General features: G+C 55.7%; 3 protein-coding genes across 3 annotated transcripts; all 3 read right to left on the reverse strand.

The window, feature by feature from the left end:
* Positions 1-686: 686 nt before the first annotated feature.
* On the reverse strand, positions 687-4,601 carry JN550_003234 (uncharacterized protein; the record flags this gene model as incomplete). The annotated part of the gene is made up of 4 exons (XM_049314615.1): positions 687-803; positions 868-1,715; positions 1,770-2,103; positions 2,166-4,601. 4 exons carry the CDS (start codon positions 4,599-4,601, stop codon positions 687-689), a joined length of 3,735 nt encoding a protein of 1,244 aa, XP_049175069.1.
* Positions 4,602-8,758: 4,157 nt separating this feature from the next.
* JN550_003235 (uncharacterized protein) lies at positions 8,759-9,726 on the reverse strand (the record flags this gene model as incomplete). Its single annotated transcript, XM_049314617.1, has 3 exons — positions 8,759-8,880; positions 9,031-9,573; positions 9,633-9,726. The coding sequence occupies 3 exons, from the start codon at positions 9,724-9,726 to the stop codon at positions 8,759-8,761; spliced, it is 759 nt and encodes a 252-aa protein (XP_049175070.1).
* Positions 9,727-11,887: 2,161 nt separating this feature from the next.
* Positions 11,888-12,617, reverse strand: JN550_003236 (uncharacterized protein; the record flags this gene model as incomplete). The annotated part of the gene is made up of 2 exons (XM_049314618.1): positions 11,888-12,345; positions 12,596-12,617. 2 exons carry the CDS (start codon positions 12,615-12,617, stop codon positions 11,888-11,890), a joined length of 480 nt encoding a protein of 159 aa, XP_049175071.1.
* Positions 12,618-13,031: the final 414 nt, after the last annotated feature.

Here is a 13,031-nt window from a genome sequence, read left to right on the forward strand (position 1 = left end):
CACGTAAAGTTCTATTCTGAGCGCTATAGTTCTGAACCTGCAGGTATCAGGATGGATCTCAATAGGTCCGGTCTCATTTCCGTGTTGCCGATAGAACTTGTTTCTAAAGATATAGACAGCAACGCGGTGTGCCCGCTTATCTTGGTATCAGATCTCTCCTACACTCTCGGGGCGCACATGCTGCCATCTCACTCGCCTCCTCCCTTCACCGTCCCTCCCTTGTGGAAATTAGTCTGGCCATGCCTTCGCATCTCCGCTCCTTTCAGACCTCGCCGGGCTTCCGGTGACAGCTGAAGCGGCACTTCGTGTGTGCTGATCTGTTCGCCGGCCCTCCAAGTCAGTTCCCAGTGCTTCCAAACGGTCGTCTCATGGAACTGCATCCACGTGATAAATTAGGGCCAGAACTGGACAGTACCAGCTTTGGTTGCAGATAATAAATTTGTGTTGGCACAGTAGCAGCAGGCGAGGAAATCGGCCGTCAGTCCCACTCTGCAAAAGTAAAACAAGGAAGAGAAGCCCGCGCTCGCTATCCAGATCCACACTTCCCTCACATGATCCTACACTCTCCAAAGCTCAAGTGGATTGCAGATGGCTGCAAGCATTCACGGATAAGACAACGCTCTCGATGCTGATGGACGTAAATATGAGTAAAAACAAGCCTCGGAGGATTCGGAGGGTGTCGGTGACTAATGGATGCCCTGTCCCTTCTCCTGCGAGGGCATCTCGGACCTCCGGTTGTTCTTCCAGAAATCGATGGCTGCCACGACATCCTGGCCGCCTTCGTCTTCGTACGCAAACAAGATCTATCACTGCCGTTAGTCTGGAGCAAACATGAAACCCGATTTTGGGGCCTGCCAGACAACTTACCTCATGCGTACTACTATGCAACATCCTGATATTCTTATGTGGCACGATGTGCACAGCTCCATTCTCGATATTTCTAATCTCGATGAAGTTGGGTTCAAAAGCCAATATCCACGGGTAACTCAGCGCAAATGATTGCGGTGTGCCCTCCCAGTCGATACGCCAATCGGGTCGCGCTCTCCATCCATTGCGATTAACGAAGAAGGAGAAGTCGGTATAGTTTAGCAGGAATTCGCCGTTGAGACGCTCGATGTGGATGGGCTTGACGCCTTCCTTGCGGGCCACAAAGTCCAGTGACGTATCAGCCTGGTCCAGAAGGCTCTGTGTCTCCAGAGTTTCGAGAGAGACAACCTCAAACCCTCGAGAACAGGCCACACATAGCTTGCTCTTCAGGAAATGGACAGACGTGGATTCTGTCGGGATATAAAATTCCTTGAAGGCCTTGAGTTCGTCCTGTCCCGCATTGAACATCTTACCGAAGCCCTTCTGCTTCTTGCCTTTGCTCATAGCATCGTTGGGCTCGTAAACTTTGATGGTCGTCGAGAGGGCGGTAGACTTGACACAGCAGACAAGATGGCGACCTAAGCAGATACCCGCCTTGAAAAAGGTACAGTGACTCTGAATCTTCTTGCCTCGCTTCGAAGTCGCGGGCTCATTCGGTTCTAGTGCGGCCATGGAGAACGACATGAGAGTCTTATTGCATAAGACCAGGAGAAGACCGTACTCTTCCAGGACATCGACCTGCGTGACACTTGTGACTTCAATAACACGTCTAGGTGGTGCATCCTTGTTCTTGCGGTCAGTGACAAAGATACCCGTGTCTGTACCATAGATCAATTTGCGGCCACCATCTAAAATGAAAGTTAGCATCAACTTCAACTCCAATGATTTGCAATTTCACTTACCGCAGGGTGTGACTGTGTTAACTTGGTTGCCAGTTCCGAAGAATCCGCTTGATATGTTGGTCACGTTGAAGAAATCGGCACGGGCCCGCAAGCGCTGTTGCGCATTGTCGATGAACTCCAGCCACTTTTTTCTTGCGGATTGGTTGGAAGCGTATAGGACTTGCTCGTAGAAATTCTTTCCCAGATGGCGGAAGGTAATAGGGTAGCCTTCGGTCTTCTTGTTGTCGGCGTTACCTGCTCGAAGTGGTATTAAGCTGGATGATGAACGCTTCATCCCATGCTGAGGTATGACCTCGTCCATCTCTCTGATTGACAACAGCTCGAGTGGGATAGGCTGTTACATAGGCGCGTTAGCAGACAAATATGGATGGCTTGTTGGTTGGTATGAAGACTTACCCTTCTGTACGCCTTGACCTCCTCCGTCTTACCAGCCTGCTTGATTCTCACTAACAGAACTGCATGGTCGAACAGGAAGGCTGTGATGTCTGTGGGGTCGCTAGGTGCCTTCTTAAACACAGTCTTGAAGACAAGTTCTCGTCCGTCCTCGGTAAGTCTTAGATCCACACGATCTTGTGGGCGGAAGCGCAATTGATCGTGAAGGCGCCGCAGGTTGAATCTGTTCTCGGCCTTACCAGACTCGGCGTTGACTCTGCTCAGCAGGTCACGGATCGTAGTAAGGACCTTGGGGATGTCCTCCCTGTCCTTGTTGCCCTCCTCCGTATATTTCAGAACGTTCTCCAGGAGGAGCGGATATCGTGCTAATCGCGTTGTTGGCTTGGTCAAGTAACCGTTGAGCTCGAGCTTCCTCGATTCCTTCCGCCGCTCGATCTCGTCCACAAACTTGGAGAAGAAGGGGTTGCCAGAGCGCTCGTTTTCAAATTCGAACTTGGCTTCAAGCTGCTTGGAGCCATACAGGATAAACGGTTCAAACTGTGGTACAAACTCTAGGAAGATATCGCCCAAGTTTCGTACCACGGGATTCTTCTGCTGCCTTTCCGTCAGGGACCTGGCGAAGCGTGAACTGACGGTGTGAATGGCCGGGTGGTCGATGATATTGCTGAAAATGTTCCGAACCACCTTTTCCCTCCTCGCGGCTGGAATTGGCGAGTTCTTGGATCTCAGGGGCAGGATCCAGAAATCGCGCAGGTATTCCAAATCCTTGACGAAGTCTCTTTCAGTATAGCAAATCTCGGATATGACCTCCTGCCTCTTCTTTTCTCTGTCGTCCACACTCTCGGCGATCTCCTTGGGCACCGTGTTGATCCAAAGCTTCTGCTCGTCGGTCTGGTCGATATCGTCTTCGTTAGCGACAGCGTCGTCCTCCCTCTTCAATCCAGGTTGCATCTTCAAGTTCAGTCTCGAGACCTGCTCCAACCTTCGCGGGCAAGCTATGGAATAGCAAAGTTGGTCCCGTGTACAAGTGGGTGAGTAACACTCGGAGAGCAGCACGAAGACTCCGTTCACGGGGGGTTTGTCTTCGGGTTCGTCCATCAAGGTTTCCCTGAATTGGTACATCTCGGATGTAGAGTCTCGTAGCCGGTGCTCGTAGGTGACATCGTGGAAGTACTTCTGCGCGTCGAGTGCACGACCAAGGAGCAGGGCCAAGTTTCTGTCCGTGGTCCTGATGATATACGAGAGTACGTCAACAGCCTCGGAGCCGCTGAACGCATTCTTGTAAGTCAGCTCGTTCTTGGTCCTGTCACCCGTGATGATCTTCTGACGGAACTTCTCTGCCACTCTGGAGAGCAAGGCTGGGTACACCAAGGGCGGTCGGATTTTGGCAGTCGGTGGCCTCTCGCCGTCGATCGATCTCGAAGACACTGAAGGCCGGTGAACAAGGTCTTTGCTGCGAGAGTCGTCAGGGGACTCAGACGTTGTAATGGTACTAGCCATTGACATCGTTCTGCTGTGGTCGCCTGCGACAGTCGAGGAGGCCATGCTCATAGTTCGGGTCGCCGCACCGGGGGCGGGGCCGTATCCATTGTACTGAGAGAAGCCGTTCATGGTGGGTGTCTCGTTCGAGGGGGCTCTCGCGCGGTTGGGAATAATTCGACCGCTCATGGTTTGGTGAGCGTCTCGGTCTGGCGGGGGGTAGCCGGTCATGGACATGGCGCGATCATCGTGTCGTTCCGGGACGACGCGGCCCTGTGCCGTCGTCCGTGATGCCGGCGGCGCATTGTTCGGAGCACCTCGGAAATTGTTGGGCGGCGGTGGTTGGTTATAGGCAGGCGGCGGTTGGTATGCATTGGGCCGAGGCGCACTCGCCAGAGACTGTGACCGATAGGGATCGTCTCGAAGCGCCGCCGAGGAGTTCTGGGGCGCTCCCTGGTAGAATCTCGGCGGTGCCGCCCGAGGAGCATATCCCTGACCTTGCATGGACGGTGCCCTGGAATCGAACCGCGGGGGAGGACCTCCGCCTTGCTGCGGTGGTGGTCCCGGATAAGGCCGCCTGTCGGGGGCAGGCATCGGCCCTCTGCTGTACTGTTGGGGAGGATAGCCACCGGAAGGGTTCCTCTGGCTTTGGTAGTAGCCGTTGGCAGTGCTCGTGTCCATGGTGCGGGTTCTGGTCATGGACTCTTCGTAGCCACGCTGGGGTCTGGGCGGGGCGCGGCGCTGCATATCGTGCTGCATGGACATACTTGACGACATGGTATGCGTCCGGCCATCGTGTTGTGGTGGCATTCGTGGCGGTGGTCCCTCGCCGCCCGACGAGGTCATGGTCTGTGATCGGCCGGGCGGAGGGGCAGCGCCGAAGATGTTGGAGAAGGCGGCATCTCGTTGCGTGTTGCCCGGGGGGCCATAGCGGCGTTGGTCGTACTGGTAGTCAGCCATCGTGTCGACCTAGAGCAACAGGAATGGCGTGTCAGCGATGCAATGTGCCATCGGGAGGTAAGCCCCTTTGAGCGAGAAGAGCGAGAGGCGAGAAGCAGAATCCCAACGGCCACGAGGGGACGAAGTGTGGTGTCACCGGGAAAAGGGTTCAGGACCACGGGCGATGTGCCGCAGCGTCGTGCCAGAACACCGAGCGCGAACAGATAAGAGGGGACTCACTCACTTGTTCTCAAACCTAGGCGGCCGCGAGAGCCTAGGGCAAGGAGCCGAGTCGGGTGCAGGCTCGGGCGAGGCCCTCGGCGACGGGGCTCAGGAGGGAGGGAGGGAGTGCGAGCAGGTCCAAGCAGGCGACTACGGCGGGTGCAATGCGGGTGCAATGCCGGCGGCGTGAATTCTGTCGGCTCTGGCTCTTGTCCGGCGGTGTTGTGACCGCCCCGTGCTGCGATGTCCAGGCGACGGTGAGAGCCGGGGAGATGCGGGTGCGTTGTCGTGCGCAGGCGTTGGGATCTTGGACTTTGGAGACTTGGGCAGCGTTATCAGGATCCAGAATCTTCCCTCCCGTCGTTCCCTTTTCCCCCCAGATTTTCCTCGCCTAAATGAACCTGGGCGCCGCGCTCCGTCCCGTGGGGCGGTGGATAGCGCTGGCAAACGCAAACGAACGAAGGGCGACGGCTGGGCTGGGCAGGGCAGACAGATCAGGGCAGAGACGAGACGAGGTGAGAGACGCCGTCTGCCGATGTCGTGGTGCGCGGTGCGGTGCGGGCGTGTGATGGGATGGGAAAGCAGGCGATGGATGGGCGCTGTGTCGCTGGCGGTGATCATGTGTGGGAGGGCATGCATTTGGGCCGGCCGGTATCACCCTGACTGGCCTGGACGAGCGACTGGGCGGTGCGAGCGAGTGCGTACGTGCGCCCGCCATGAGGTGACTAGTGCCAGGGAGGAGGCACTGTTCTCCTGTGCCGTTACTACTACTGTACCATAGCACCACCTGCACCTACTGGACTCCGTACTGGCAGACGCTGGGCAGGACGAGACGCATTGGTTGGTCGGAGTGGTTGATTGACCCTCCACCCCCAAGCTATTCCTAGACCGGGTGCTTCTCTCGGCTTGTGCTCTATTATGTAAGTCAAGTTTCCAACGTCGCAGTCCCCTATCACTATCGCTGCCCGTGACCAGGGCTCTGGGATTCTGGCGTGCGGCTTCTCCAGAGTCTAGAGCCGAGTGAGACACCTCCAGAGCTGCGCGGAGGGTCAATTGGGACCCTACAGCTATCGTGTTCGCAGATACGACGGATTCAGGGTGCAGACGGGGGTGCAGACGGGGATGCAACAAAGTCCGACAGCGGGACGGACGATGGTCGAGGTGAAGACGCGAATTGCTGTCAACCACGAACCAGCGTGCACGATACTGAGAACCGCAGAGAAGACGTGTCAAGTAGTTAATACAGAGAGCTGCGGCCGGCACGGAACTGTTGTACACAGACCGACAGCGAGACCAGCTTGACAGAGCATAAACTCTTGTCTCAGGAACGCCTTTTATCTTTGCACTCCTGCAGACCGGATGATAAGTTGACAGAGTTCACAACCTGACCTAGGTAGTGCTCAAGCGCGGTAGTTTCAGAGTAGCTGTGCAACGGTCACAGGAGCCTTCCAGGTTTGGACTTCGGATGAATTCGACATGTGGTTATGCCAGCCAGTCAGTCAGTCACTTTGCGGCTGGAGACGCGGGACGGCCGACGTGACTACACCAAGTCCACCCTGCACCTTGTCTGGATTCTTGTCTCTCAAAAGGCCTTCCTTTGGCCTGCATTTCTGGCAACTACTGTGTAGTGTGGGTGAGGACGTCTGTGGCTGTTCTCTTCTTGCGTTGACCGCTGCGGCCATGGTGCACTTGCACCCTCGCATCCTACGGATCTTGGTTGGCGGCCATCTCCCCCGGGGCCCTGTTCTGTTGCGTGTTGGGGGCAGGGAAGAAGAAGGTACGGCAGGAGTGACGGTACGCTGGTCCGTCTGCACGCGGCGTGGGCACAATTCGAGGAGCCATAGCCGGAAGCCTGAGATTGCATCTCCTTGCTCTTGAATCTGAAGCCATGCCATGGCAGGCTTCCACGGTGGCTTTGATGCCGGTCCGGTTCACTGTGGGTATCAGATGGTTGCACCTACGTCAGTCGTTTCCTGCAGAAGGGGAGCCCTTGTCGCGCGGATTTGGTTGGTTCAAGCTGCCCAATGGACCAAGCCGACAGTCTAAAGTCCGTGAAAGCCGAAAACGAGTCACGTGGCGCTGCCCGTTAACTACCTGACTACATACCTAAGGTAGTACCTACGGGCCTGTGGCCCTCAAGCCTGTTGCCTGTGGCTGTGTCTCAAGATGCCTGTCGACCAGCCGCCCGCTGCCCGCTGCCCGCCAGATGCCGCGCCCGTGCCGGTTGGTCCGAGCGCGGCCCCAGAGGCTTGGCGCGAGGCAGCTTCATTTGATGATTGCATCCCGTCCAGCAGCACCCCCGAGCTTGACCTGAGACGAGGCATCATCATCATCGATGAGCCATCTTCCACCACGCTGACCCGGCCCTCCACCCTCCGCCCATCTGTCACCCCCCCTCCTCCGCCCGGCCTCGCCATATTCAAGCCGCCGCTCGTCGTCATGGCCGACCATGTTTTGGCGCCCAAGTTCGCACCCTTCATCGGCATGGTGAGCTCTGCCTCCACGACACCACCAGAGGCCCCTCTGTCGTACTGACCCTCGGCCTTCGCATCTAGGCCGGCATCGCATCCGCTATGATCTTCGGCTGCATCGGCGCAGCTTACGGAACCGCAAAGTCGGGCATCGGCATTGCTGGTGTGGGAACCTTCCGGCCAGATCTCATGATGAAGGTGCGTTGGTCCACCAGCGGCGCAATGCAGCCAACAGCTAATTGACCGCCCATATCAGTGTCTGATCCCCGTCGTCATGTCTGGAATTATCGCCGTCTACTCGCTCGTCATCGCCGTCCTGATCGCCGAGGACATGAGCCCGCCCTCGAACGGCGGCTCCTATAGTTTGTTCAACGGCTTCATGCACCTGGCATGTGGCCTGTCCGTCGGCTTCACTGGCCTGGCCGCCGGCTATTGTATCGGCGTTGTTGGCGACAAGGGCGTGCGGGCGTACATGGAACAGTCCAGGATTTTCGTCGGCATGGTCCTCATCCTGATTTTCGGAGAGGTTCTGGGGCTTTACGGGTAAGAGAGCAATGTTGCGTCACGGCAGAGTTCCTACTGACACGCTTGATAGGCTCATTGTTGCGCTCATCATGAACACCAAGGCCAAGGGCTAAATATGTGTCCACAAGCAGTATCCCAATGTGGCCACGAAGAGGGTTCAGGCAGTATTGCGGTCCAGAAATGCCGCAGGGGCGCTGTATTGGTAGAAGGAGACATGTCCTTATTGCAGCATATTTGACGGCGTTCCAGGGTATGTAGGTACATTTATTCGTTTAGAACTTGGTGATGGTTGGCACTTATGGTTGTGGCAATACTCCAGGGACGGTGGTAGCGTGATAGAAATGCGACTTATACTCCCCCCGCGAAGTCCCTTTTGCAGCGTAACAAACTATACAATGGCAGCCCATCTACATGACTCGCCTAGGGGCCGGGACTGTTGTTCTTGGATCGCTCAGACTAACGCGCACTTGAGTTGGACCTGAGTCGGACACATATCTGCATGCTTTTGAGTGCCTTCAAATAGAGACCCGTCTCGTCAATTCGGACTACATCCATTTGGTTCTCAGCGGCCGACCCTGATCACTCACAAATAACCCCGGCGCAGGACGAAACACACAAACCGCGGACATCTTCGGCACTCAGTCCTCAAGCTCACCGAAAACGATCCATCTGATCATCAGTCTCATATCGTCGTCCTTGCGAAACCTAAAATGAACATCACAGCGATGCTAGAAAAAAAAATGCAGATGCATTTCCATGCCCTCTAAGGTCCAAACGCCAGAGAAAAGATACCCACCGTGAGACCCAGCTCCTAGCAGCTACATCAAGGAAAAAGTCCGGTCAATCAACCGTAAACGAGCGGATGTGAATCGAAATCTAAGTCCAGGTCACCAAACCGTGGGTCTCAATATTGCGACTAAGCCACCCTACTGCACGACGTGCCAGTACAGACAAAACGCCTTAGTACCTTGGCGTGGTCCTGTACGCCCTGTTCGTCGTGCTCAGGTTCACCACCAGCGTCTGTGACGACGCCGGCTCGTGAACGTCTTCCAGCTTTCCTGACGCTGGTCCCAGTCGTTCATCTGGGCTGTGGAAGCTTGTCAGCAGATGTCTTTCTCAACAGCCAGGTCACCGACGTGCTCGAGGTGCTGCTTCTTGCAGAGACACATATATGCTGCCCCACCAGTCATGTGGTTTCCTGTTTCTTCTTTCTTTGTTGGATTATGACTTACCTAGAAATAAATCCCATCGGCGGTCCTCCCGAATCAGGATGTCGTCGCCGCTCTCCCGAGCCAACCTCTCCCGTCGAGCATTCGCGGCGGCCTCCTCGCCCACCAGATAAGGGTCCTCCAGGGGACGGACCCTGGTGCGCTCGCGCTCCTCCTCCTCCGTGAGCCTGCCGAGCACGGCACGCAGCTGTCCCTGTACGTGCGGGTTGTTGCTGCTGTTGCTGCTGCTGCTGCTGCCGCCTCGGGACGCCGTGACCCGCCGGTTCGCCACGGCCTGGTAGTGGCGGGCCGTGGGGTTCGAGTTCAGGGACGACCAGCTCGCGATGCGGAACTCGCTGATCTGCGGCATCTGCGTGCGCAGGGGCGTGTCCGGCACCGGCGGCAGGCCCGGGCCGCGGCGCGTGTTGCTGGTGGCCGGCGGCAGCATGGAGGAAGGGCCCGGGGTGGGCGTGGACGAGTCGGCGCGCGCGGCCGGCGCCGCATGGGAATAGGCCGGCAGGGTCTCGGCGGGGGGCAGCGTCGAGTGGTAGGAGGGCGCTTCCGAGACTAAGCGGGGGTCAGCTGCGCAGGTTCCCCGAGTATGGGCTTGGGGAAACCAGACGAACCATATGATGGAGCTGCGGAGCGGATCGAGGCCGTCTCAAAGTCCTCGGCGCTCAGGCGCTCGAGCCGGGTCTGTTGCATGACTTCGGCTGTCATGGTGACCGGGTATTATGGCCGTATGACCAGAGTGCGGGGAGGATGGGTAGACGGCGAGAAGGACTAGGAGGAGGACGGGGACGGGGTTCAAGGTAGCGGGAGGTCTGACAGGAACACTTCGCCCATGTGTTTAGAACGAGCAGGAGATGTCATTCAGTCAAACAGATTTAGGACAGGCAGTGAGGGCAGTGAGGGCAGTGAGGAGCAGGCGCGCAGGCACAGTAAGACGGGCTGGGAAGACGGGGTTGGCGAGGGAGCCCGGTGTAAATGAATATACGGCCCAAGAGTTGTACACACAGGTCGTCGGCAGCTCGGGGAGGAAAGTAAATGGTAACTGCAGACAGGGTCCACACTCACGAATACAACCGTGACACACTCACACGCACGCATACACACTTCAAGACTAGTAGGATCGGACCAAACCTAGGGACGAAGGGGACGGGTGGCATAGGCCCAGCACCCTCTTTGTAGCGAGTGCACACGTGAGGTGGGAGGGACCGAGACAAGCTGCAGATAGCACGACCGCACCTGGCCTTGTCTATCCCTACTTTGGGTCTCGTGCTGATTCGGGGATGATGTACAAGCAGAGCCCACAAGGAGGGGGACCCCAACTAGGACCACAGGCAGACGACGCCATCTTGGCACAGCATGCAACTAATTCGCGCTGGAGGGTGGTTGGTTGGCGTATGCTTGGAGGTGGTGTGTTGTCTGTCTGTGTCTCTGCCTTGCCCAGGTGTCGGATAAGCTTGCGGTCCTAAATCTAGCGGCGGGGTTTTATCGTTTACAACCTCTCTCTCCTCCACTGGGCTACAGGACATACCTGCACAGCCGCAGCGGGGTATTGACAAAAGATCCTAGGCGCAACCTTCGTCTCGGCCCATGCCTGTGGTGGTGGTGTAGTGGTGGCATCCCGTGTTGCACCCCATCTGTAGGGCTTAATGGTAACTTTGTATTAGCTGGCATTCTTCTGAAATCTTCCTGGCTTGTGTTATACTCCGGCTTCCCAGAGACAAACCCACTGCATCATGATCAGTAAGGCGGCTATCGGCCTGAAGTATAGATGCGGGGGCATTTGGACCCATTTGGACCCACCAGATACCTGTGGTACAGGCCATGGCCCAGGCTTGCCAGGCTTCCGACGGAAATAGTGCCCTTGTCTGGTGGCTTACGGCCTTCCACGACCGGCTTGAGGGCTTGAGGGCCTTGCAGTTCTAGTGCTTCACCACCTGCAGCCAGACCCGCTTGGAAGCCATAGACGGACTGTCGGGAACATACGGTAGCGCAGTCGTGTTGGTTCGTCATCGCACAGTTGTTCCTGAACGGCCCCGACGATCTCTGATCGATCGGGAGACTTGGTAACGCGCTGTGGGCCGTTTCGTGCCTGGGCATCCTCGACAGATAGGTTACCTCTGGCAATGACGGCACATTTGTGAAATTGTGAAGAAGTAAGAAGCTGCCATGGAATATTGCCAAGGCCACCAAGACTCGGCTTCTCATCCACGTATGCACAGATAGCTTGTCGGACCACTTCTCTACAAATCCACTTTCGTACCGCGCGAGGAGGCCTCGCATAGGTGTGTATCAAGAAGTTGGTCGAGACTCCAAATTTTAAACCGCTTTATCCGTTGAATTTCCGCCTGCCCAATACACAGTAATTTATTCAGTGTGATGAATTCCGATTCAATGCGGCTAATCACTTAAACGATGTACCTACTCTGTAGGACTCAAAATCCACTTTCTCCAAACCATCTTAGCCGTGCCTCGGCATGTTTGGATTAGCGAATTGGTCATCTTGCACGTGGGAAATTCACAGTCAAGACATAGCAGGATGTAACAATAGGTACCGTTTTCCAAGATTCAATTTCAAGTATCAGCATGACAGCATCGCTGACGAGAAGGCATATATACTCTATTGCAGATAACACTCACACACAAATAGCGTCTGTGTAAATCAAAGCAAATGGTAGTATTGACCATCAATACAGAGTACCGTAGGCATCATACCCGAGACCCAAAACCATACCAGCCTGCAGTTGGAACAAGCAGCCATATAATCCAGCATAACCCAAACCGTATAATACACCCATAAATACCCCATCCTCATTATCAGCTGCGCCGTCCCATGCCGTATCGAAAACATCAAAAGTTGTAGCGAGTCCTTTTACCACAGTCTTCTCTGGTAATAGACCGGCCCCTCGCCCTGTGACAGTTCCATGATGTCTTGTTTTATGCGTCTCCTCCTCTCGGCCCTGCTGATCGGCTTTTCCTCTTCCTCGGCTTTGTTCTGCTCTTTCTTGGATTTGCCTCTTTTCTTCAGCTCCTTCGGCTCTTTCTCAGCTGGCTTCTCCGCGGGCACGTCCTCCGGGACCGTGGGCCGCACCTCCACCACGAAACCGTCCTGCTTCTGCCGCCCGTCGACTCCTGGTAGATTGTCGTCGCTGTCCCCAATCTCAACTATGCTGCCATCCTCGAGCTCTGTGGTAGACTGTTTGAACCGGTCTGGTAGGTAGATCTTGGGACTTGGCCGGGGATCCGGGCGGATGGCCCTTCGCAAGTCGCGCAGCGTTCGTTGTTGGATGACGTAGCCGCTGAGGAACAGCGCTGTTGTGAACAGGATGACTGAAACATAATCTCCTATTAGCAATCTGCTTCTGCTAGAGAGGTGCCAGAGCCTTGTCTATTCGCACGTGGCGCTGTTTCTGCGAGGGGTTTGCGTACCGATGCCCGACGAGATCGCCACAGAAACTTGCGACGATGTCAACAAAACCATTGTATATAAAGATGCTGTGGCTAAATTCAAAATGTGCTCATACAAAGCCAATTGTCTAAGAGTTGTTGTCGGATTGTAGATTTGCTGAGACTGTCTCACCATCACCAACGTTGATGGCCATGTCCAGCTATGTTTCCTGTTTTGGACCCCGGTCGATCGGTAACCCGGGGCAACACGCTCGATGATGCGCTGCCGTGCCGTACGGCCCCACTTTCAGCGGACCCCCGTGCCAGGATACCCCCGATACGGCAAACAGCCCGGGTCGGATGAACTTCTTCAACTCTCGGTAGTCTCTGGCAAGAATCCGTCACTGAGCGTGCATTTCGGTCCGTAACTTTATGTCTCTTTTAGCACCTCCGGAAAAAAAGAATTTTCACAGTTTTCGGGGCATGGGTATCGCGGAATCCCGCAGGTACTTCGAGTCCCATGACCTCATAGACTACAAATAGTATATTCAAACTTATCAACCAAATTCATCGAGGAAAAATACCTGGCGTGAAACAAAAGAGCCCAAAGCACTTGTGATAATCTCTCA

This window comes from Neoarthrinium moseri, assembly GCF_022829205.1.
Source record: "Neoarthrinium moseri strain CBS 164.80 chromosome Unknown scaffold7_Wmoseri_CBS_16480, whole genome shotgun sequence".
NCBI classification, from domain to species: domain Eukaryota; kingdom Fungi; phylum Ascomycota; class Sordariomycetes; order Amphisphaeriales; family Apiosporaceae; genus Neoarthrinium; species Neoarthrinium moseri.